The sequence below is a fragment of the Monodelphis domestica genome, chromosome 7 (genome assembly GCF_027887165.1).
Source record: "Monodelphis domestica isolate mMonDom1 chromosome 7, mMonDom1.pri, whole genome shotgun sequence".
NCBI classification, from domain to species: Eukaryota; Metazoa; Chordata; class Mammalia; order Didelphimorphia; family Didelphidae; genus Monodelphis; species Monodelphis domestica.
In genome coordinates, this window is record NC_077233.1 from 56,800,052 (window position 1) to 56,827,674 (window position 27,623).

The following is a 27,623-nucleotide window of genomic DNA, read 5'->3' on the forward strand; positions in this document are numbered from 1 at the left end:
TTACAAAAGGGAAATTTGAGGGAGATTTGCTGCTTTGCCGTCCAGTCTCTCCCAAACTGAATCCAGAGTTCAGAATGTCTCCTCATTTTTTATCTTTCAGAACCTTTTTCCTTCAAAGCTCAGCTCAGGTGACATCTTCTGCAAAACTTTTCAGGACTTCCAGCTACACCCCCAAGTGCTAATGTCCTCCACTTACTAACACATTCTTAAATGACTACTGAATTTTTCCTTATTCCCTTTACTGTCTACCTATACACACAAAACTGACCATCCCTACCACCTACCTCTAAGTGAAAAGAGTGTAAACTTCTAGAGAATGACACAGCTTTGGGGTGTTTATCTTTGTACCATGGGCCTACCTACAACAATGTTTTACATGCAAAAGGCCCTTAATTAAGGTTGAATTGAATGATATATCCACAATGGTTAAAGAGATTTGAAATACACTTGTTTACATAGAGCACTAGCCCCTACAGCACAATAATGTATAGGGATTATTGGCATTAAAATATCAGGGTCTGGAAAATCAAAGGTTTCATTCTTTGATTCCAAGGCCCTCACCCCCCCTTCACACCTTCATAAAGATGGTTGGGCAGTTTTTTGGGACCCTCCACGCTGTTGGGGGTGTTCACCCTGAGTGTAGCATGGCCGAGCTCCATTTCTTATATATTATTGTTGGGCATTGTGTTGGGTATTATCATTTCCTGCATTTTGAGCACTGTCATTATTCTGATTGGCATTGTGGTTCCTATAGTTATTATTCCTAAAGTTGTTATTATTTCCATTTTTCCGTAGCCAGCTTTTACAGACCATTGTTGCATGGCCTCTCTTCCCATAGAAAAGGCATATTAAGGGGTATGTTAGTGATTTATCTGTAGATTCCTGCAAAGGGGCCACGGTCTCTCCCTTAATTTTCAATTGTTCCTGTATCATTCTTTCTATTTCTTTTTTTAAGTCTGCCACTGATATATTGTGTGTCTCAGGTTTTTTTGTATGACCCTTATAGACATATGTTGCTACTTTCCTCAGTTCTTCGAGGTCCATAGACTCCCAGTTGGGACAGCTAGTTTCAAAGTAGTCTTTTACTACTGAACAACAATTCCTAACGAATTGTTTGTGTATATGTTTAATGTCTTTTTCTCTGGTCAAATCAAGGTCCATATATGTATTTCCTACGTCAATAAGTCTGTCCATAAAGTGGGAGGGGGTCTGATCAATTTCCTGTTGGGACCTCTCAAATTTTTCCCATGTATCAGGTCTATCAGAGCAGTCTCTCATGGCTCTTAATAATGTTTCTCTGGCCAGGGCTAGTTTTGTGTGATCTTGTACAACATTGGGGTTCCAGTGTGGATCTACAGTTGGCCAATGGTGAGCTCCTCTACCGCTTTTCTTATTAGCTAGAGAGATGACATTATTTTTCTCTCTCTTTGTCAGAAATGTATCTAACAAAATTTCCACATCCAACCAAGAAGTGTCAAAGTTTCTGATTATAGTCTCTAATTTTTTCTATAACCAATATTGGTTCTGCCTCAAATGATGGAACATTGTGCTTGAATTTTTCTAAATCGTCAGGTTTAAAAGGTGTATAGTATCTTACAGACACCAAGTTCCCCTCTTTATTAAAGGTGGGTACTTCCCTCAATGGAAATAAACTTCTGTCTAAATTATTTGGTGTGACTGTTTCTAGGCTACTTGCTCTATTTTCAGTGGGGTAGGTAAGAGAAGGGAAAAGGTTAGGATTATTGGGTGTCGGGACATGAGGGTTGGGGATGGGAGCATGAGCATGGGTAGGAGGAAGGGCAGGGGGTGAGGGCCGGGACAGGAACAGGGGGCGGGGCTGACGGGGCAGGGTAAGAGGCATGGGGCGGGACTAAGGTGGCAATGCTACTTCCCTGAATCCAGAAACTGAACTGTTGGAGAAGGCACCATGAAGAAGCCTCCAGACCACAAGCTGCACAAAAATGAACTTTGGGTGTAGTTGAACATTTATTTGTATGTATACTTTCATGCCAAAGGGGACTGCCCCCTAACTGGCTTTCTGTCAATGCATCCAGCAATTATTGGTTTTGTTCTTTTTTTCTCTTATCCTCAAATTATTGTAATCTTTAAATTGATTATGTTTTTATGATCCTTTGGGAAAGAACTTCTTCCCAGAGGATCAAACGGGGGGAATGTAAAATTGAGATTTGAACTCTGGACTCCATTCTCCAGGAGTCCTTGCTAGCTCCTAGAATGCTTTGTAATCTCACTGAATTCTCAGGTGGGCCGAGATCAAGAAGGGATTTAACCTGATTGCAAAGGCTTTTGTGCTGTCTTTTGGACTTCCATTTTGGAGCAGATGCATCTCTTTCATCATGTGAGGTTGTCTAGGCCTCTCTGGCCTAGGCATGTGTTTTCTTATCCTATATTTTCTTTAATTCTTAACCTTTAATAAACCTCTAAAAAATATAATACTCCTTGCAGTGAGAAACTAATTTCTACCTGCCTCAGTCTCCCCCAAATTTTAATCTTTACAATAGTAAAAGTAGGGAAACTGATTCTAAGCATCTACAATATTCGAAATTGAAAACTGAAGAGAAAAGAGAGGAGCCTTATCAAGATGAACTGGAAATGATTAAGTTCAAGTGCTTTATGTGCTGATTTCAGTTTCTAGCTTTAGAAGCAGAGCCTACCTTGCTCAGTAAGTGCCTTTGGGGGTAAGGGCACAAGAAACAGACCTTAATATCTGACCCCTCACCTCTATTCCAGTCTCATGTAACTAATGCCTATAGCACATGTCTATTGACTATTTTTTCACGATCTAACAAAAAGCTATGTGTCATTAAAGAGGAAAGATGCCAACTCAGATGTTCCCTAAGGCCTGGGGCCTTAAAATTCTTTTTTTCTTTGCCCCTCACATTGTCAGTCAATAAATCCATTAAATTTTGTAATCTCTTTTTTTCCATTTCTACTGAGAGCTGGGCTAAACATTTACTACACTGTAACTATATGGCTACTCACAACTGTGGAAAATTCCTTGAGGGTTGGAATGAATCTCAAAGGCCTTCTACTTATTCCAAATAATACAAGAGTAAGAACTCTCTCTATGATATACTCGATGAGTAGTCATACTGCTTTACCTCTGTGTGAAAACCTCTTGAAGAAGAGGGGTCCTTGAACCTGCTATGGTGTGAGATCTATTTAAAATATCAATTTAAATACAGAACTTATATGTACAAAACTACAAAACAATCTCCACACAATTAAAATGAGATCTAAACAATTGAAAAAACATTGATTGCTCATGGATAGGATGAGCTAACATAATAAAAATGACAATCCTACCCAAATTAATTTACTTAATTCAGTGCCATACCCATCAAACTACCAAGAAACTTTTTTAGTGAATTAGAAAAAAACTATAATGGGGGGCAGCTGGGTAGCTCAGTGGATTGAACCAGGCCTAGAGATGAGAAGTCCTAGGTTCAAATCTGACCTCAGACACTTTCCAGCTGTGTGACCCTGGGCAAGTCACTTGACCCCCATTGCCTAGCCCTTACCACTCTTCTGCCTTGGAGCCAATACACAGTATTGGCTCCAAGACAGAAGATAAAGGTTTTAAAAAAAACTATAATGAAAAAAATTGTGAAGGATGGGGGCCTAGCAGTACCAGATCTTAAACTATACTATAAAGCAGTGGTCATCAAAACAATATGGTACTCATTAAGAGACTGAAGGGAGGATCTGTGGACTAGACTTGGGGTAGCCAATGAGATGACCTCAGCAAGACAGTCTATGATAAACCCAAAGATCCTGGCTTTTGGGACAAAAATCCACTATTTGATTAAAAAAAAAAAACTCCTGGGAAAATTGAAAAACAGTATGCAAGAGATGAGGTTTAGATCAACATCTCACACCCTTCACCAAGATAAACTCAGAATAGGTGAATGACTTGAATATAAAGAAGGAAACTATAAGTAAATTAGGTGCATACAAAATAGTATACATGTCAGATCTTTGGGAAAGGAAAGGTTTCAAGACCAAGCAAGAGTTAGAAAAAATTACAAAATGTAAAATAAATAATTTTGATTACATTAAATTAAAAAGGCTTTATACAAACAAAATTAAAGCAACTAAAATTAGAAGGGAATCAACAAATTGGGGGGAAAGTCTTTATAACAAAAACCTCTGACAAAGGTCTAATTACTCAAATTTATGAAGAGCTAAATCAATTATACAAAAAGTCAAGCCATTCCCCAATTGATAAATGGGCAAGGGACATGAATAGGAAATTTTCAGATAAAGAAATCAAAATTATCGATAAGCACATGAAAAAGTGTTCTAAATCAAATACAAATCAAAACAACTCTGAGGTACCACTTCACACCTAGCACATTGGCTAACATGACAGCAAAGGAAAGTAATAAATGTTGGAGGGGATGTGGCAAAATTAGGACATTAATGCTGGTGGAGTTGTGAATTGATCCAACAATTCTGGATGGCAATTTGGAATTATCCCCAAAGGGCACTAAAAGACTGCCTGCCCTTTGGTCCAGCCATACCATTGCTAGGGTTATAACCCAAAGAGATAATAAGGGAAACAACTTGTACAAAAATATTTATAACCATACTCTTTGTGGTGGCAAAAAAATGGAAAGTGAGACGATACCCTTTGATTGGGGAATGGCTGGACAAATTGTGGTATATGTTGGTGATGGAATACTATTGTGCTCAAAGGAATAATGAACTGGAAGAATTCCATGTGAACTGGAATGACCTTCAGGAAGTGATGCAGAGTGAAAGGAGCAGAACCAGGAGAACATTATACACAAAGACTGATATACTGTGGTACAATGGAATGTAATGGACTTCTCTATTAGCAGCAATGCAATGACAATTCTGAGGGACTTATGAGAAAGAATGCTTTCCACATCCAGAGAAAGAACTGTGGGAGTAGAAACACAGAAGAAAAACAATTCCTTGATCACGAGTCGATGGGGATATAATTGGGGATGCAGACTCTAATGATCACCCTAGTGCAATTATCAATAATATGGAAATAGGTCTTGATCAACGACACATGTAAAACCCAGTGAAATTACAGTTGGCTATGGGAGGGGAGTGGGAAGTGAAGAGAAAGAACATGAATCATGTAACCATGGGAAAATTATCTTAATCAATAAAATAAAATATCAATTTAATTTGTCATGGATTTATTAAGTATCTATGTAGTCAAGCCAATGGAAGCAATAGAAAAACAGCTCTTGTACTTAAAAAGCTTCCAGGGGGGAAAGGAACATTAAAAAATAAGTAAATATAAGATCATTTGAAGATAGAAAAACAAACATGAACTAGGAGGATTCAGAATGCAATAGGCACCTGAGCTGTGCCTTGAAGAAGGCTAAGGATTCTACATCAAAACTAAATACTATACTATTTACTCCCTTGCTCCCAATTCTTCACCCTAGGACCAAGTTGAACAAGTCTGATATCCTTTGCACATAATAGTCTTTCAAAAAAAATTTTTTTTTTTAATCCTTACCTTCCATCTTGGAATCAATACTGGTAAGGGCTAGGCAATGGGGGTTAAGTGACTTACCCAGGGTCACACAGCTGGGAAGTGACTGAGGTAAGATTTGAACCTAGGACCTCCTGTCTCCAGGCCTGGCTCTCAATCCACTGAGCTACCCAGCTACCCCCCCCCCTTTCAAATATTTTAACTGCTATTTTGCCTGCTCCCACCCCCACAAAAAGTCTCCTTTGGCCTACACTTCCCTAGTTCCTGCCAATGATCCCCAATGCCCTTCCTCATTCTAGTGCCCTTTTTCTGGATCTTTCAAATTACAAACACTTTCATCTTGTCTACAAATCGAAACTGGACTCCTCCCAGAACTCCTTTCTGAGGCTACTCCAGGCAACAACACATACATGTGTCCTGGTCTGACTGCCATCTAGTGGCTGGCAGTGAGCTCTGTCTAACCCTGAAGTCTTTCCCATCACCTTATTTATGTTCTCCCACTTTATTCAGATTTTCCAGCACGCAATTTAAATGAATTTCATTTCAAGGAAGCTATTTTTAAATGTAGACACACATACTATTTAACTCCCTTTGTCTCATCAACTCTCCTCCAATCAGTTAAAGGGAAAACCACCCCCTCCTTTTTTATAAGCTAAAAAATGACTTTAATCAATTGATGAGTATCATGCTAAATGACACACCTATATCAAAGAAAATGAATTTTATAAGTTTTAAAACAAAATTAAGTAGGCATTGAAATGGAAATGGGGATTTGAAGTTAGAAGGAAAGACCTAGTTCTCTTCTCTTTGGAAGATTTTCTACTTCATTAAGTGCAGACCACCCTCTTAAGCCCTTTTCTCTTTTCTCTGTAAACTATCTTTTTAGGAAATCTGATCAGCACCAACCCACGAAGTAACATCTCCTGAATCTCAGTTTTTCTCATGTGTAAAACAGGATAATAATACAGGTACCACTCATCTCAGAGGGATATTTTAAGGCTCAAAGATGAGTAACCACCAAGTTACATATAAATAGAAGTTATGTGCAATTATAAAATATGAAGTAGGTAAAATCTATAAGTAAAGTGTTTTTATGGAAATAGGAATTTAGGATAAGGAATACTGTATGAATCTGAGTTTTCTGGCTCATGTGGACATGATAGAGGATTAGACATTTTCTTTGATCTCCATGACCTTTCAAAACTCTCCAAAACAGAAATTATGTGCCAAAAATAAAGCAACTTCAGCTGTATCCATGGTTTAGGACACCAAGAATCCAAAACAAAGATTTAAAAAAAAAACCCACAAACCCATTAAAATAAGTTCACAGGTCCTCAGCTCATACACAGTCCCCTTTCTGCACTACCCACTACCAGCAGCAAGGCTGCACAGGCTGGCCCGGTGATCTGGGGGTTTGCAACAAAACTCAGCTCCATAAAGCAGATTCGCTTTCCCTCTTTCTAGAGCCATAGAGATCCTAGCTCCAAGATGCATACATAACTTTATTCTCCAACAGACCTTCAGAAGCAAAAGTGTAAACAGCAACAGACAATCTCATAGAACCAGGGCTGCAAAGCCTGGATTAGGGACAAACCTAATACTGCAAAGTTCTGAGCTACTGATGCCAGGGTGGACAGCCTTGTGGTTCCAATGCCTCAAAGCTCTGACTGTTGCTTGGTATAGGGGTGCAAAACCGTTATAGCACCAACTCTGTCAAACTCTAATCTATTGGTGCTGGGGAGGATAGCCCCACAGCACAAGTATAGTGGCTCTCTGCAACTGCCAGTAAAGTCCAGAGAACTGAGGATTGGAGGGAGTGGGCAGGACTGTGGGGGGCAGGGTTGCTGTCCAGCACTCCACTAAGCCAGAGAGGGATCAACATTCATCTAGAACCCATTCTGTCTATCCAAAAGTCACTTGGGGCAGAGGCCTAGGCTAGTGAAGTCCTCAACATGAGAGGAAGCTGAGAAGAGCTGAGAGTGAAATGAAAGGAGGGGAGAGGTTTTGCTTCGGTAGTGGGAGGGGGTTCCACTAATGAATGTACTGAAGAGAGATGGTCTATTAAAGGAGATAGGAGCATGTTCTGAAAAATCCATTTGTCCTATGTAAGGGGGAAAGAATTGGAACTTCTAAGAGTAACTGGCACCTGAGAGAGCGAGAGAGCATGAACCTAGGGAGACTTTAAGGCAAATAAGGAGGGAAAATTAACTAGTGAAGGGTACAGATGAGTAGTGGGCTACATAATCAGACATGGTGTAGGAAGTGTCTTCTCTGACACCTGTAGAGCTGGCATTGTTCTGGGAAAAAGGTACAACAGAAAAGGAAACTCCAAAGAGCAGATATTACAAGGCAGTGGCAGAAACTGCCTTGAGGAAAAAACTAGAATAGATACCCTAGAAATTTTTATTACATATGGAATTCAGAAAATATAAAGAGACTAGACAATTACAGGAGTCATAAATCAGAGAATGAAGGTTTAGAGTACTAGGCAGAGAGAAAAATAAAACCCTCAATACACAGCTACTAGTCTAGCTACACAAATTCTCACATTAGCCATGACCAAAAATGTATCTCTCTGCATTTTAGTTTTATCACAATTCTGTGAGGAGGTGAGTGGCCTATTTCATCTTCACTCTTCTGATTCCTCGTTTATCATGTTGATGAGAGCTCAACAGTCTTTCAGAGTTGTTTTTGTTCCATTATGGTATCATTGTACAAATTGTTCTCCTCCCAGTCAAATAGATTTCCCCTTTCTTTCTTCCCCTTCAACTGTTCCTTTTGATTAGTTTTTAAAATTTTTGTTTTTGTGCTCTTTTCTAGTAGATGAACATTTTAGTATCAAAAGTATTTACTTTTGAAATCCATTGAACTTGTTCCTCTGACAAGACAGGTTAATGACAATCTATGTGTCTCACATTTCCTCTCATTAAGGGCTCAAGAGCTGAATTTGGCTCATTCCTAAGTTTTCCTTTCAACTTCCCCCCCCAAAAAAACATTTGAATAGACATAAAATGTTTCTTTATGCATGAAAAGAAGAGAAAAGGAATTCATATGCTGTTTTATTCCCTCCCAACACTCAGAATTCTTATTTGCTCAAAAACAAACTCCCATCATCATCATCATTATCATCAGTGGAGTTGCTGTAGAGTGAATTGCCCTCAGAACCTCATGGAAAGCAATGTCTCTCATTGCTCATTCATTTACAAAGGCATCCATGCATCCAGTCTGCAGGACATTCTCAGCTACCAACCCTCCAGTTGTACACTTCAAGTAGCAGTCCTGGGTTGTCAAGGATCCCACAGGTCCTGCCTGACTCAGAAGTTCTTTCCTACTTAGCTGGCAAAAACACTAATACTCCATCATCAGCTCCACATTTATCTATTAACTCTCTGACCCTATGAAAGCCCCTATCTACCATAAATCCCCTCTCATTTCCTATTTTGTACATATACTGTGGGCCTGTAACATCCTGAAAAAGTTTCACTTCTTTTATAAAGAATCAATCTCCAATTCTTTCCTATAGTCACATGTCCAATGTGCTTGAATGATGAGACGGGAGCACAGACTGCAGAATTATGAAGAAAGTGAGAGGAAAGGAAGGCAAACCACTGATTATAGATGAAAGCATTCTTAAGGAGTTGAGCAACAAAAAGGAGGAAAGATACTAAATGACATAGTGGGGATTGATGGAAGTTTTATTTTTTCAATTTTATTTATATCAATGGAAGTTTTAAGGATTGGGTCGACATGAGCATGTTGGTAGGCAGCAAGGAAGCAACCAACAGACAAGAAGCAATTGAAGATGAGTGAGACAGGAAGCGATAGAGGGGAAATCTGCTAATGAGCTAGAAGGTGACCACATGCATGTGGAGAAGTTTGCCTTGGCAAGGAGAAGGGGTAAGACAGCAATAGAAGGCATCTGGTTAATATGAGACAAAGAGGAAGCCAAGATGGAAGAGTAAACAAAATAAGTGCAGCTCTGTTCAACCTCTACACAAAGATCTAGAAAATGCACCAGAACAAGTCCTATTCAGGAAATTAAAGAAAATAATCACAGGGAGCCTATTTTTCAACTCCAAGGTAGAAAAGAAAGATAGGCAGAGGAAGGTGATCCGTGGGGATAGAGTATGGTAAGGAGAATACCTCACAGAATATTCTGATTCTATGGTAGGAAAAGAAAGAGGTCTTAAACCCATGTAAGACACCATAACATGGTGTAGGATGAAATGCCAAATGGCAGTTATCACTTACTACCCAATTCTGGGGTCATAGATCCAAGGCACACTGAGGAGAGGACCTGTGCCTTGAGCAGTATTCCTTGGGAAGGAGTGGTCATGGATCCTAGGATCTGCAATGAGCAAGGAGCCTAGTTCAGAAACAAGTGGTAGTTGTGTGGCCAGGTACAGAGCAGGGTCTCAGTTCTAACATCCAGCCCAATCTGAAGCCTGTAGTGGAATAATCAGGCATTTCCCACCCAGCTATTCTTTTGGATTCTATTAGCTCTCCAGAAACTTGTTATCCTACAAGATACCTCAGCTCTGAAACTCATGCCTCTTCCTTAGTGGGAGAAGTGGTTTGGATTGTCTGTTGTAGAGAAGGACTTATCATGACCTCTAACAGGCTTCCTCACCTTCACCCCCACTCTCACCACCCCAACCCAGACTGCTTCTTTTTTGTGCATTGTCTCCCTCTTTTAGACTCTGGGGTCTTTGAAAGCAAAGACTATTTTTTGCCTTCCTTTGTACCCTCAGCTCTCAGCACTCAAAGTGCAGGGAGCCTACAATTATGTCTCCCTGGATCTATAGGACTTCCTTGTTGGCTAATTGTGGCTAAGATAAGGAGTTGTCTCCTAGAATTTATAACTAGGGACAGCTCCACAGAAGTGATACTCAACTTAAATCAGGGTCAGGAACTGCATAACTCAAATCAAAATGGCAATTAAGCAGACTTTTCATCACATCACACCAGTTAAGAAGCAGTGAAAGTTTGCAAGTACCCAGCCTTCCCTAAGATCCTGTAATAATACAACACTCAATACCTACAAAAGAAGGAAAAGAACAACCAAAAGGATAAAAATCCAGCCTAGACTTTCCCTTCAAAAGTACACAGAGCCCAGCCCTAACATATAGTCCAAACAAAAATACCACCATGAAGTTATCATGGTGACAGGAATGCCAGACACAAAATCAGAAGAAAAAATGACTGAAATATCTAAAGGTATATCCTTGAAGAAAAACAATTTCGGTAAAAGTCTAACCAGAATTCCTGGAAAAGATGAAGTGTTTTTTTTTTTAAAAGCTAAAAATGATTATAAAATCAAAATGAAAGCACTAAAGGGAGAAAAACGGAAAAAGAAATTAAAGCGATAGAAGAATGATTTGGAAAGAGAATTGACAACTTGGAAAAAGAGGTACAAATGTGTACTCAAGTGGGAAAACTGACCAAAAAGAAGCCAGTGACTCTATAAGACAAAAACAAATGCCAAAAGAATGAAAAAATGGGGAAGGGGCATTAAAGTATCTCCTAACAAAAACTGACCTGGTAAACAAACCGAAGACCAAAAAAAAAAAAAAAAAAGAATTACTGTATTATCTGAACACCAAAAAGAACCTAGTAATCATTTTTCAAGAAACCTTTAAACTACCCAGATGTCTTAGAATAAGTGTAAACAGAAAGAATATTTTACTTATTTACTAAAAGAAAATCTAAAATAACTCCTAGGAGCATGGTAGCCAAAACCCAGAGCTTCCAGGTTCATGAAAAAAAAAAAACTGCAGTTAGCCAAAAGCTTGACAACAGCAAAAAAAGATCAAGTACGAAGAAGCCATAATCAAGATCATATTTTATTTATCAGGCACCACTATAAAGGAGTAGATAACTTGGAATACAGTATTCCAGAAAGACCTAGTTTTAACAACCAAGAATAATCTGCCCAGAAAAACTGTGTATAATCTGTGAAGTGTGAACACTAAGTAAGGGAGTTCGCAAGTAGCTTGCTAAAATGAGTCATAACTCCAGAAAAATGGGTGATAACTCAATTAGTCAGAAACTTGTGAATTCTTTTAAGAGTTCACACTAGAAGACACTGTTCAATCAAGAAACTGTGAACCTTTTTGATGAGAAATTGAACTTCAGAAGGTGAGAACTGGTTCCCACAAACAATGCACCCTGGGCAGTGCTAGACAATTTGGAAGATGTTATCAGTCCCTGTGAAAAGGGGAAGAGACAAGAACCCTCTATAAAAGGCGCTGGATTTCTGGGCCTGGAGGAGGAAGTAGACTCCAAGAAGGAGTAGAATTCAAGGAGTTGGACTTCAAGAAGGAAGTCAGTTACAAGAAGGTTGGCTCAAGGAAGAAAGGTGGCCTCAGGAATCACCTTCAGTTCAAGTCATGTCTTGAGCTGCCTCCTGGAGAGAATTTGGGTGAGTGGATAGCTGGCTTTCTCTTCCTGTCTTCTGGAGAAAGTTTAATTCTGGTTGAAAGTCAACAAGTCCTGGCTAAGTAGGTTAATGTCTTCTCTACCCTTTTGTATTTCTCTACTTTTACTCTTTTCACCTATTTTGTAAATAAAAGCTATTAACTTAGGTCACTTCAACTTTGAGCAATAATACTTTGCATCATATATTTTGGTCAAACCCTTAATTTTAAACCTTAAAAATCCTAAAAAGAAGATGTGGATATTCAATGAAATAAAGGACTTCCAAACATTCCCAATGAAAAAGCCAAAGGTGTGCAGATATAAAAAGAAACATATAAAGGCAAACATAAGCAAGCCAAGCTAAAGAACTAAATAAGGACCAACTATTTACATTTTAATATGGAGAGAAGATTCATGTATCTTCTCAGAATGCTATTCAATGGCCAAAGAGAGGGTTTAACTAGAAACAGGACCAATAAGTCATAGAACAGGTTGAGACTTGCATTGCTTGTGAAGGAAGCTACCTCAAACTAGGGAATCAAGAGACTGATTTACAAAACAAAACAAAAAACACATTCCTAATTTGTTTTTTAATTTATGATTTCACAAACTGCACTGTCCTATAAAAACCCATGCTTGTACTGATTTTGCATATTCTACCTGCCCTACCAGATATCCTTTCAAGTCTAATTTAAGTCCTATCTTCTCCATGAAGACCAATCAGTTGATCAACATGGATTTATTATCCCTACAATGTGCATTTTTTTCATAAGGTGATTGGATTGAGATCTGCATTATCATACAGCTAGTATGAACCTGATAATGCTTTCACAATAACTTTTAAGTACATTTTATTAACCCTTCATTAGCCAACAATAATCCACACCACTGGAGAAAAGTAAAGAGAACAGAAATTTTTCTCACTAATATTGAAAAGTTGAACTTCAACAAAAGTATTAATTTACAAATTGTCACTTACAGCTGTAATAGAAACATAAAAAACAACAGCAATGAAGATGGAGGCTTAGAAGCAGCATAAGTTCAAACCTCTGAAAACCCTTCCTTACCAATCACAAATTGAATGCTCCTAGGGGACTGAAAATCAACCCTAACAACAAGACAGAGCCAAGGAACCCCCCTGCTGGATGCAATTCAAGACTGCAGGGAGAGATCTTTCATCAAAGCTCCAAGAGGGGAGACCGACAGAAACTCCCAAAACCAAAAAAACTAGAGGAGCAAGAACACAGACAAATATGGGGAGCAAAGGGGTAAATATGAGCAAACAACAGAAAAAGAAGAAAGAAATTACAATAGACCGCTTCTGAACAGGCAAGAAGCAGAGAGCAAACAGAACAGAGGGGGAGGAATCAGCAAACAATAAATCAGAAATCCCAGCGAATTGGATATAGGTTTTGGAAGAACTCAAAATGCAATTAAAAACACAATTAAGACAGGATGAAGACAATTGGGGAAAGAACTTAAAAACTAAGATAAGTCATCTGGAAACAGAAAATAGTGTCTTGAAAATCAAAATCAACCAGCTAGAAAATGAGGCAAAGGAGAAATGAAAGATGAGGCAAAGAAGATGAAGGATGAGGCAAAGAGGATGAAAGATGACCTCCAAAGAAAATCAGACCAGAAGGAGAAGGATAACCAGAAAGTCAGGGATGAAATCCAGTCTTTAAGAATCAGAATACAACAACTATAATTAAGTGACCTCACAAGGCAGCAGGACACTATAAAACAAAACCAAAAGAATGAAAAAATTGAGGAAAATATGAGGCATATCATTCACAAAACAGAAGATTTAGAAAATCATTCCAGGAGAGACAATTTAAGAATCATTGGTCTACTGGAAGACCATGACAAAACAAAAAGTCTGGGCATCATACTACAGGAAATTATCCAAGAAAACTGCCCCTATATTCTAGAAAAAAGAGGGAAAAGATGAGATTGAAAGAATCCACAGATCATCTCCTGTACTTAATCCCCAAATGACAACACCCAGGAATGCTATAGCCAAATTTAAGAACTATCAGACCAAGGAAAAAATATCACAAGCTGCCAAGAAGTCATTCAGACACCATGCAACCACAGTGAGGATAACAGAGGATCTGGCTGCATCTACACTGAAGGACCGAAAAGCATGGAATATGATATTCTGGAAAGCAAGTGAACTAGGTCAACAATCAAAAATCAAATACCCAGCAAAACTGACTATATTCTTACAGGCAAAGTATGGTCATCATTCAACAAAATAGAAAAATTCCTAGAATTTTTAAAGAAAAGACCAGACCTGAGCAGAAAATTTGATGTCCAAACACAGAACTCAAGAGAACCATCAAAAAGTAATTTTAAAAAGAGGGAAATAAGAAAAACAAAACAAACAAAAAAAAAACAACTTTTTTTAAAGAGATTCAATAAGTTAAAATGATATGTATCCCTATAATAAAAGAGGTCATTGCTAACTCTTAAAAACTGTTGTTATCACCTGGGCAGCTAGAAGAATTACAATTAGAGGGAACAGTGAGTGGCAAACTGTATAGGATGAAATGACAAGACATATATAGGTATATAGATATATGTATGTATAAATACATATACATTTGTATATATATACAACTAGAGCTAAAAAAAGAGGTTAATACTAGAAAAAATGGGAAAAGAAACAAAAGGGGGTAAATTTCTATGTCACAAAGAAGCTCATGGCAGGAGGGGGGAGAAAATCAATACACTGGAAGGGTAAAGAGGTTAGAGAGAGGAAATACTCAACTCTTATATGCACTGAAATCGACTCAAAGAGGGAAGAATAATCCAATCCATTGGGGCAGAGAATAGATTTGCGCCCTATAGGGGAGGAGAAGGGTAAAAAATGGACTGGTGGGGAGGGAAGCAGTATAAGGGAGGGAGAGTGGGGGGGATAGTTTTAAAAAGATAGCAAAGAAAATAAGAGGAGGGATAAGAAGGGAGAGGGGTAGAAAGGGAAGTAAAATAATGGTGGGGACTGATTAAAAACAAACATTGGTGTAGAGGGAAATAGTGAAAAAAGAAAAGGGAGGACTAGGAGTAGAAATCAAAATGCTGGGAAATACACAGCTGGTAATCATAACTCTGAATGTGAATGGAATGAACTCACCCACATAATGCAAGAAAATAGCAGAGTGGATTATAATACAACCATATGCTGTCTACAAGAAACACACATGAGGAAGGTAGATACACATAGGATGAAGCCAAATCTATTGGGCATCAACTGATAAAATGAAGGCAGGAGATGCAATCATGATATCTGACAAAGCCAAAGTAAAAAGAAATCTAGTTAAAAGAGATAGGGAAGGTAATTACATCCTGATAAAAGGCAGTATAGACAATGAGGAAATATCTGTATTCAACATGTATGCACCAAATGGCATAGCATCCAAATTTCTAAAGGAGAAACTAGAGATCAAGGATGAAATAGATAGAAAAACTATACTAGTGGGAGACAGAACCTTCCTCTATCCGAACTAGATAAATTAAACCAAAAAATAAATAAGAAAGAGGTAAGAGAAGTGAAAGAAATATTAGAAAAATTAGAGTAAGTAGATATGTGGAGAAAAATAAATAGGGACAAAAAGAAATACACCTTCTTTTCAGCAGCACATGGTACATTCACAAAAACTGACCATGTATTGGGGCATAAAAACATTGCAAACAAGTGCAAAAGAGCAGAAACAATAAATGCAACCTTCTCAGATCATAATGCAATGAAAATAATTAGTAAAGGTACATGGAGAGGCAAATCAAAAATTAATTGGAAATTAAACAGTACAATTCTCCAAAACCGGTTAGTCAAAGAACAAATCATAGAAACAATTAATAATTTCATTGAAGGGGGCAGCTGGGTAGCTCAGTGGATTAAGAGCCAACCCTAGAGACGGGAGGTCCTAGGTTCAAATCTGGCCTCAGACACTTCCCAGCTGTGTGACCCTGGACAAGTCACTTGACCCCCATTGCCTAGCCCTTACCACTCTTCTGCCTTGGAGCCAATACTCAGTATTGACTCCAAGACGGAAGGTAAGGGTTTAAAAAAAAATAAAAAAATAATAATTTCATTGAAGAAAATGACAATGATGAGACATCCTTTCAAAATCCATGGGTTGCAGCTAAAGCAGTACTTAGGGGGAAATATATATCCTTGAGTTCATATATTAATAAATTAGGGAGAGCAGAGGTCAGTGAATTAGGCATGCAAATTAAAAAACTAGAAAGTAAAAAAATTAAAAATCCTCAGATGAAAACTAAATTAGAGATCCTAAAAATCTAAGTAGAAATTAATAAAATTTAAAGGCAAAGAATTATTGATTTAATAAATAAGACTAGAAGCTGGTATTTTGAAAAAAAAAACAAATAAAATAGACAAAGTACAGGTCAGTCTAATTTAAAAAAGGAAAGAAGAAAACCAAATTGTCAGTATCCAAGATGGAAAGGGAAACTTCATCTCTAATGAAGAGGAAATTAAGGCAATCATTAAAAACTATTATGTCCAATTATATGGGAATAAATATGGCAATCTAGGTGATATGGATGAATACTTACAAAAATATAAATTGCCTAGACTAACAGAGGAAGAAATAGATTATCAGAAAAAGAAATTGAACAAGCCATCAAAGAACTCCCTGAGAAAAAAATCCCCAGGTCCAGATAGATTCACAAATGAATTCTATCAAACATTCAAAGAACAACTAGTCCCAATATTATACAAACTATTTGACAGAATAAACAAAGAAGGAGTTCTACCAAATTCATTTTACAACACAAATATAGTACTGATCCCCAAATCAGGCAGGCCAAAAACAGAGAAAGAAAACTATAGACCAATCTCCCTAATGAATATAGATGCAAAAATCTTAAATAGGATACTAGCAAAAAGACTCCAACAAGTGATCACAAGGGTTATTCACAATGACCGGGTAGGATTCATACCAGGAATGCAAGGATGGTTCAATATTAGGAAAACCATCCACATAATTGACCATATTAACAAGCAAACTGACAAAAATCACGTGATTATCTCAACAAATGCAGAAAAAACCTTTGATAAAATACAACACCCATTCCTATTGAAAACACTAGAAAGTATATGAATAGAAGGGCCTTTCCTAAAAATAATAAACAGTATATATCTAAAACCATCAGCAAACATCATCTGCAATGGTAATAAACTAGAAGCCTTCCCAATAAGATCAGGAGTGAAACAAGGACGCCCATTATCACCTCTACTATTTAACATTGTATTACAAACACTAGCAGTAGTAGCAGTAGCACTTAGAAAAGAAAAAGAAATTGAAGGTATTAAAATTGGCAATGAGGAGACCATGCTATCACTCTTTGCAGATGATATGATGGTCTACTTAAAGAATCCCAGAGAATCAAGCAAAAAGCTAATCAAAATAATCAACAATTTTAGCAAAGTTGCAGGATACAAAATAAACCCACATAAGTCATCAGCATTTCCATATATTTCCAACACATCTCAGCAGCAAAAATCAGAAAGAGAAATTTCATTGAAAATCACCTTGGACAATATAAAATACTTAGGAATCTATCTGCCAAGACAAACATAGGAACTATGTGAACACAACTACAAAACACTTTCCACACAATTAAAAGTAGATCTAAACAATTGGAAAAACATCGATTGATCATGGGTAGGACGAGCTAACATAATACAAATGACCATCCTATCCAAACTTATTTACTTATTTAGTGCTATACCCTTTGAACTACCAAAAAACTTCTTTACGGAATTAGAAAGAACCATAACAAAGTTCATTTGAAAGAACAAAAGATCAAAGATATCCAGGGAAATCATGAAAAAAATGCGAAGGAAGGAGGCCTGGCAGTCCCAGATCTCAAACTATACTATAAAGCAGTGGTCATCAAAACAATATGGTACTCATTAAGAGACTGAAGGTAGGATCAGTGAAATAGACTTGGGGTAAGTGACCTTAGCAAGACAGTCTATGGCAAGCCCAAAGATCCCAGTTTTGGGGACCAAAACCCACTATTTGATAAAAACTGCTGGGAAAATTGGAAGACAGTATAAATAGATCACAACATCTCACATTCTACACCAAGATAAAACTCAGAATGGGTGAATGACTTGAATATAAAGGAAACTATAAGCAAATTAGGCAAATACAGAATAGTATACTTGTCAGATCTTTGTGAAAGGAAAGACTTTAAAACCAAGCATGAGCTAGGAAAAGATCACAAAATGTAAAATCAATAATTTTGATTACATCAAATTAAAAAGTTTTTGTACAAAAAAAACCAAAACTAATGCATCCAAAATTAGAAGGGAATCAACAAATTGGGAAACAATCTTCATTACAAAAACCTCTGACAAAGGTCTAATTACCCAAATTTATAAAGAGCTAAACCAATTGTACAAAAAAATCAAGCCATTCTCCAACTGATAAATGAGGAAGGGACATGAACAGGCAGTTTTCCACCAAATAAATCAAAACTATTAATAAGCACATGAAAAAGTGCTCTAAATCTCTAATAATCAGAGAAATGCAAATCAAAACAACTCTGAGGTATCACCTCACACCTAGCAGGTTGGCTAACATGACAGCAAAGGAAAGTAATGAATGTTGGAGGGGTTGTGGCAAAGTTGAAACATTAATGCATTGCTGGTGGAGTTGTGAACTGATCCAACCATTCTGAAGGGCAATTTGGAACTATGCCCAAAAGGGGATAAAAGACTGTCTGCCCTTTGATCCAGCCATAGCACTGCTGGGTTTATGATTCAAAGAGATAATAAGGAAAAAGACATGTTCAAGAATATTCATAGCTGTGCTCTTTGTGGTGACAAAAAATTGGAAAATGAGGGGATGCCCTTCAATTGGGGAATGGCTGAACAAATTGTGGTATACATTGGTGATGGAATACCATTTTGCTCAAATGAATAATAAAGTGGAGGAATTCCATGGGGACTGGAACAACCTCCAAGAAGTGATGCAGAGTGAGAGGAGCAGAACCAGGAAAACATTGTACACAGAGACTGATACACTGTGGTACAACTGAATGTAATGGACTTCTCCACTAGTGGCAATGTAGTGACCCTGAACAACTCAGAGGAATCTACAAGAAAAACCACTATCCACATTCAGAGGAAACACTGTGGTAGTAAAAACACCAACGAAAAACAACTGCTTAAATACATGGGTCGAAGGGATATAGTTGGGGATGTAGACTCTAAATAAGCATCCTAGTGCAAACAACATCACTGGAATATGTTCTGATCAAGGACACAAGTAATACCCAATGAAATTGCGAGTTGGCTGCAGGAAGGGTAGGTGGAGGGGAAGGAGGGAAATAAAGTGAATTTTGTAACCAAAAATATTAAATTAAATTAAAAAAAATAAGTCCAAGCTGCATACCATAAAATTACTGTTTTTCTTTTAAATAATAGGAACCAAAGATTTTATGCTAAACTTCTACCACAGTGAGGACTGAGAACAAGGCTACCAAAATACAACTAAAAGGCTAACCGAGGAAAAAGGCAATATTATAAAGGAAAGGTTAAAGTTAAAATGTGGTCTTTTGTTCTTTAAAAAAAAAAAACAACAGAAGATCCCTTTGTAAATACTTTCCAGAAAACTCCAAATTGAGTAAACACTTATTATTTTCATGAACAAAGTTAAATCTTTCTATCTCTCCCTGCCTCTATAGACAAAATGGGAACTCTTAAAGCAGTTAGTAACTCTAGACAACATAAAGAATTGGGCCTGGAATCATAAATATCTGAGTTCAAATGTGACTTTGGATACTAACAAGCTGCGTGACTCTTAGCAAGTCACTTAGCCTGTGTCTGAATATTTCCATCTATAAAGTAGAGAAAATAATAGCCCAGTCTCCCATAACTATTATGAGCTAAAATGAGGCATCAACCAATCAATCAATAAACATTTTTCAAGTGCCTAAGATGATGATGATTAAGCACTGGGGATACAAGGAAAGGTAAATGTAAAGCACTATAATAGACTTTAAAGCACAACATAAAGGCAAGCTCTTGTCATTTAAATGGAATTGCTGATAACTCAACCTAAAACATATAGCTATAATAATTAAGAAATTATTACTTTCCTAAGTTAAGGAAAGAAAATCTTTTACATGCCAAGTATTTCTGGCAAATAAAGAACTTTAATACAGTTTTTCTTCAGGTTTGAAGTTAGTAATCACAAAAATAAAAGGAAAGAAAAATGATCTTAACATGTCCTGATTGTCCTATCACATACCCTTTCCTTTATTACTATCAGACATAATGTGCCCTTAATGATGATCTGTTGCATGTTGTTTCTGACAAAGCGAAGAACTGCTATCATCAAGCAGAATACAGAATAAACTAGAGTGGAAGTGGGAAAGATGGACGTTGGTCTAAAGGATACATGGAAGGCAATACATTGAACTCTTTTCTGAGGGATTTTTTGGCACCATGACAAAGAATATTCCTTAACTTTGACATTTGGGGGCTTTAATGTGTTTCATTAATTACTTTAGAACATTTCTATAAAGAAGCGATCAGCTTCTGTTCAAATAGCATATTTAAACAGGAAATATTTTAACAAACTTAAAAGGTCTTTCACTCACAGATTTTTGGTAGATAAAATTTATCCTTAGGATAAAGTCCAATGTCTCATATCCTGACATGGAGGTGACCCTGGGTCCTTGAAGGCTTTGCCAGCAAAGTACAAGCCCTAAGGGGTTCAATCATACTTTAAAGGCTTCAAGTAGAATACTAACTTTCTGAAAGAACAGACTAACTAAATATACAGAGGCTTGTCATCAATGGCCTAGCCAGTTAGTGATACATTCTTTGGCCTTTTTAATCCAAGAATCAAAGAAAAATACAAAATGATCCTCGTCCTGTCCATTAACCTTCCATTTTTTTCAGGCAGAGTGGCAGAGAGACAGAAAGGTGAGCAAAGGGAGTTAAGAATCCTATTTTTAAGATCATCTATAAACAGTAACAGCTTCTGATGGTCTAAATACAAGTCCCTGTCTAGTGTGTAATTAGAATTGTGTACTCTAGGACTCCATTTCCCAGAATCCAACTTTTGTCCTCATGCTACATCCTTATATTTTGGAGATAAAGTTTCTGTAACCCTGTCCTCGCTCTCTCTTCTTCCACAAGCACGGTTGGGAAAAACTGCTCTTTACTCAGGCTTTACTCTTGTCTTTTTATTTCCTCTACTTCAAGCAATTATTAGTAAATCTTATAAAATATAATACTTGGAGTTATTGGATATTAATTTTAATCTTACACTAGTAATCAAGTGGACATTTGACTAAGATGGTCAACTCATTCTTGATGGTCTCTCTATAAAAGAAACCAGTAAATAAAAGAAGTTTCATTAGGCATCCTTAAGTAACATTCCCAATGACATTTGATTACTTTGTAGTATAATACTCAAAATTATCTGCATAAAGGGCACTATGAAAATAACTGAAACTTTAATATCTATTGCATAAGATAAGCTGGTAAGATTCTACAAGGAATTTAGAACCTTAAAAATGAAATAAAAATCTATTTTTGTTTATTTCAATGCAAAGATGGAAATAAGCAAGGATGAAAAAAAAATTTATTGGAAAATAGGGTTAAAGAGTAAGGAAGGAGTTCATAAGATATGTGAACCATCACTGGTTACGAAAAGCCATTAAGAGATTACAAACTGAAAAAAAAAAATAGCAGGAGATGCTGGACATGGCATACTCCAGTGTCATCATGAAAGATGTAAGTGATTACATGTTAACAGGCAGGAAAACAAGCTGTTAATGATGTGGGAGTCATTTCTGAATTAGTTATGCACAGTCACACCTTCTACTCTACAAAAGCAAAGATCAAAATGAAAATAAGACAACTAAAACAACTTAAACATGGCCTATTTAAATAAGTTACTACATTTGAAAAGTGGGAGATGGATGGAGAAAGTACATTAATACAAATTATAATAGGTTAAGCTTCCTAGACAAAATGATTAAATCAACTGCTATCACAAAGAGACTAAAAGGGCATAAAATTTATTTAGGAAATACAATCTATTTCCCTGGCAGAAAGGTATGATAGCCACAGGTAAAAAAAATTCATTCATTCACATATATATATATTAAAATCTTACAGAGGAGGAGAATGGAAACCATGGGTTTTTTCATGGAAAAGGAAGGAAAAGCAAGTCTTTAAAAAAGCATGTAAAGAGATTCAATTGAATGGAAGCAAAGGCATTTAGGATAACAAGTAGAAGGAAGACAGCAGAGATGAAAAAAAGAGACAGCCTTTCAAAAAAAATTTTAACAAAGTTAATTATTTCATTATCAAGGCCAGTAGGGGTCCCACACTTGCCAGATGCAAGATCCCAGACCAAGACATGCTTATAGAGAAATGAAAAATAAATGCTTCTGAATGACAAAGAAGCTGGATTAGACCAAACACACAAGGAAAAGATGAATACAGTAGACAAAAAGGCAAGTCAACAAGCAATTGTTAAGAGCCTACAGTACTATCTGTACTTCTAAGTCATGGAATCAACCATAGAGAGGGCTAGACATTTTCTTCAATCTGAAGCCCTTTCCACTTAATCCCAGAGTTCTTTTTCTATTTGTTCCATCCCTGACTTTCTAGTGTGTTTGTACATTCCCCTCATTTTCACACTCTAGCTATTAACCTGCTGTTTCCTGACAATGACATCATCTTTTCCCTCCTTGCTTTTGTCTAAGCTACTCATGACTAGCATGTTCTCATCCCTCAGTCCAACTTCTCAAATCCCTAGCTTTCTTTAAAGCTCAGATCAGTTACTATCATCTCTACACAAGGCCTTTCCTGATTTCCTCAATAAGTTCCCTTCTTTACCCAAAATTAGTTAGCATTTACATTATATGGCTTTTGTGTTTACTTGTCTATGCCCATGCTACATACACCTCCACCTCCTTTGCACCCAACATAAGCTCCTGGAGCAAAGTCCTATTTCTGCCTATATATCTGCAAGAGCCTACCAAGGCCCTGCCCAAATCTTGCTTCTGACCCAAATTTGTGAATGCTGTCATCAAAAGGGAGCACTAATATGGAAACTCCCTCCAATAACTTATACACTGTTATCAAAAGCAACTAAGTCTTAGAAGTTGTCCAGAACAGACAGGATAAGTGACACCTAGGATGACAAAGCCAGGGTGTACAAGAGAAGAGAATGGACCCATAATGTCTTGACTCTGAAGCAGGCCCTCTACACACCACATAGCATTGCCTCTCTTGCCTTGCACATAGCAAGTGCTTAATTTTAACAAGTTTAATATACATTGATTGAATAAAATCTTTGTTCATTTGATTTGAATTATGATTTTCTACACACAACAGAAATGTTTTAGCTTCCACAAAGTTTCCTGATTAAATTTTCTACCAGAATTCATTTTTTTTTTCATGTAATCAGAGGTAAGACAACCAGAGGTACCAAATAACTTCCAGCACTTCCCATCTGTTATGATGAATTTAGATATGGCAAAAGCCTTATTCAAAAAGAATGACTTAAGCAGCAAGGTGACTCGGTAAATTGAGAATCAGGCCTGGAGATGGGAGGTCCTAGGTTCAAACCTAGCCTCAGACACTTCCTAACTGTGTGAACCCAGGCAAAACACTTAGCACCACTACTGCCTAGCTTTTACTGCTCTTCTGCCTTGGAACCAATACACAGTCTTCTAAGATGGAAAGTAAGGGTTAAAAAAAATAATGAATTCAGAAATGCAGTCATTTTACTCACTTGCTTCTATTTGATCCCTAAAGTATAGGCATTACTAAGATTTAGCAGGAACATACTGGATTTGTGCTGTATACTTTATATAGGTGAAACTTCTCCCATCATATAGGACATAACAAAAGCCAATCCTTTAATTCAAAATTATTACCCTGTAGCTTCTTAGCTATTGAAGGCAAAAAATATCAAGGGAAGTTGACACAGGTTCAGTACAGATGGCAAAGTGAAAGCCATTTAAGTATAAATGCAGAACATAGAAAATCTATGTTCACAGCATGCACTAATTGTATATAAGCCATTTTCACTGGCAAAAATGGACCCAACAACAAAACCCTTTATCTGCTCCTACACTGTACAAGTAAGTAATTTTAGTAAATAAAAAGTTGGTAACCATCACTAACCATTTTGAACTACCTATAACTCTAGTTTTTATAGTCAGGTACAAATCAGTCAAATACTGGAAAAAGTAAGAAAGAAACCTGAAAATCAGTCCTTGTCTATTCTACTTATTTAGCTAGAAGCAAAAGTATATTTCACCAGTTTACAAAATTACATCAGATTACAAAGAAATACCGCCCCCACCAAAGAAAACTTGCCTGGAAACTAGCAAACAAAAGGAATGACAACAAAGCAAGGCTAACTCACCCGCTCTGTAGCTGTCTCTTCTCCAGGAAGGTATGCAGCACAGGCTATCTCCACCGCAGCAGAGCTGGTGGGAGAATCCGTAGTAGAAGATGACCGAGGCCGGCCTGACTGTGCCACCATGGGGATCTCTTGGCCAGATTTGCGGTTGATCTGAGGGCTGCCCTTTGGGGCATCTGGTTTGCCCCGTCTGCTATGTAAGCTGGTGCCTCTCTTCATCTTAGGGGGCACGCGGATCTGCTGCAGTACTCGATTCAGAGCTGTAGGATGGGTGGAGACACCATCAATGTCAGCACAGGAGCTCTGGCTTTCCAGATCCATCTCAGGCTCCACATCAGCCTGGACTTGCTGCACATCATGAGGAGACACTGAAGATCTCCTGCGCTGGTGTTGGAAGAGGTGCTTCAAGCCTTGGCCAATCACGTTAATGTTCTCCAAAGCATTGTGGGTCATTTTAGACAATTTCTGCTCTGCTTCAGGTGCCTTTCTGGTCTCTGGATCTTGGGATTTGCCTCCAGGATCTGGGTCATCATATAACTGTTCATTGCCAGAAGGCTCCATCAGCACACTCTGACTAGGCTTATTTGCAAACTCATAAATACAGATGTTGCCTGTCTTTAAATTGTTTTTTGTTTAATACACATCAATACTGTCAACCAATTAGGTGGGCAACTGCTTCAACTGTGACTACACATGCAGCTGTGCGACGGAGATCTCATGCTTATCTAATGTTTAAAAAAAAAAAAAAGCTGATATTATAAATCCATGCAAAAAACTACTCGGTTAAATTAAAATATAAACATGCTACTTGCCAAAAATAATGTGTATTATCACCAAGCCATCCTTAATCAAGAGATTAAATAATAGATTTCCAAATTGCATATGATGAAATTATGAAAAAGCTATCTATTCTCTAGCACAAGAGAAAAGGCCCAAAGCAAAAGCGGGGTGGGAGCAAAGAGCAACATTAAAAGTATTTTCTCTTTTTAATTTGTGGAGAACTAGATAGTAGAGGGACCATTTCAAGTGTTTATGACATAAGAGTAGCTGAAAGAAAAACTACCTCATGAAGTCAAGTGGATTAAATTATCCATAATAGGTATATATTTAATTTAAACAGAAACCTCTCCAATCATAACTGTAATTAATTATCAAATATGCCATGTCAGCTGAATAGATTAAAAGATAGAAAATATGTGAACATGTGAAAGCAGATAAAGAAATAAAAATCTTGCCTGTTGCACAAAAGACTTTTCTTTGTACCATATTACTTAATGGTCCAGGCTGCATGAGCCTCCAGAGATAATAGACCTTCAATTACCACCAGTTATTTGATAAAGAGGGTTGTAAAAAGCCCTTTTCTTTTAGACTAGCACACTGTTATGTCTGACAGAAGCTACTTCCACATCCACAAAAGGCTTAAAGGAAAGAAAGTAACCAAGTGAATGGGACTGAGTAGGAAAGTATCATAGAGGAAAAGGAATAGTAAACTGTAAAATATATGTTGATATGAAAGATAGGAAACGGAAATGTAAGGTTAGCTAAGCTGCCAGAAGTTACTGACATTATAAGCAAAAATACATTGTTTAATCTTTGCAGAAGGTATACATTTCCATTGATGCTGGTGGAAATATATAACCCACAACTGCAAAAATAACTTGTCAATTTGAGCATGAAGCAGCAATAATGCAGGTAAAACCAGGTGCCATTAGAAATGTAATAATACATATTCAGGCTAGACATTCACTTTAATCATCCTTATGTAATATAATGCTGGAAAGCAAACTATCACATAGCTGATTTTAGGAAGTTTTGATTTCCATAGTTTTCCTGCAATCATGTTGGGCATCTCAAAACTTTAACTTTACTTAAAATAAAGTTTTGCTTTAAGTTCTGTGAAGACCAGGTATCATATCTATCAACTGAAACATTATCTAGCTTGCTGAGATGCCTGAACAAATTAGTAATCTAGCATTCGTTCCTCACTTTGATATTTTCTGGATAATGTAATAACATGTGTCAAACTGAATACATGTCTCACTCAGACCCCCTAACAGTTCCATTGTTGCCAGGCCTGGAGTGAAAACAATCAATCTGTAGAAACTGAGAAATTTAACCCTCCTTTTTCTAAACTACTGAAGGAAGAATGAATGTCTCCCCACTTTTCTATCTCCTACTTTCAAATCAAGTTCTCAGCTACATTGTTCCAATCAGGGACCTTATTTGTATGGTGTGGGTCTCTGAGAGACTCCATTAAGGTCCCAATGCTTAGGCACCAAACACATAGCTTTCAGCATGCTGAAATGCAACAGGGGGAAATGGAATTGGCATTGTAAACAACCCTTTTTAACTACTGTGGTTCACATGTAAAGAGGTATAATTGTTCCACAATTACCTCCCGATATTATAAAAACATAGCACTACAATTAACATTAATGATAACAACAACATATGGTACCTACTACGTGCTAAACATTGTGCTATGCTAAGCATTTATAAAAATATCTCATTTTATCCTCACAACAATCATGGGAGTAGGAGCTGTTATTATCCCCATTTTACATTTAAGGAAACTGAGGAAAAACAGAAGTTCAGTGATTTGCCCAGGATCAAACAGGTATTAAGTATCTTGGGCCAGATCTGAATTCAAGTCTTCCTGACTCCAAGTCCACCAACTGATAAGCCACCTACATTGCCCAAGCCTTCTCATATATTCTTCCCCCCAACTGCCACATTTCTTTTGAGATACGAAGAAGCAGAAGAAATTAAGGAAGGCAGAACTGGAAAAATTCCTCCCTATGTCATTAAGATTTTCCTGCTTTCTCACATGAGGCAGGGGGCAAGGGAAGGATTCAGCAATGGCCATGGAGCCAGGAGGTAAAGAAAATACTTCACAATTTCTCCCCAAGACTTCTGGTCCCACTAAAATATTGCTATATTACTTGCTACTTTTAGATTTTCCTTCATTTCAGGGTGTGCTTATATACACACATGCAATTTTTTCTGATGAGTGAGTATGTAAGGCAAAGTCCAGAAAGCAATGTGAATAATTCGTGAGGTTAATAACTACTACTTCAAGCCAACAAAGGACTAAATTTCTATTGAGATTTTCTGGGGCTCCCTATAGATAGGGAGTTTATTAATATAATAGTATGTAATGATTTTTCGTGCCACTGGACCCAGGCTTCCAACGCCGAGAGAGTGGGACTGTCTCTGTGCATCGACTTTTCCACTTAAATCTCCTTCACGCACAAGTGTCTTTGTGCACACTGATC

The 27,623-nt window shown here is 37.4% G+C and overlaps 1 protein-coding gene across 2 annotated transcripts in view; it reads right to left on the reverse strand.

The window, feature by feature from the left end:
• TMCC1 (transmembrane and coiled-coil domain family 1) overlaps nucleotides 1–27,623 on the reverse strand; it is a 307,939-nt gene that overhangs the window by 167,764 nt on the left and 112,552 nt on the right. For both annotated transcript variants that reach the window (XM_056804693.1, XM_056804695.1), the window contains one exon: nucleotides 24,352–25,073. In XM_056804693.1, coding sequence (XP_056660671.1) covers nucleotides 24,352–24,909 — 558 coding nt within the window. In that variant the 5' untranslated portion in view covers nucleotides 24,910–25,073. The remainder of the gene's footprint in view (nucleotides 1–24,351; nucleotides 25,074–27,623) is intronic.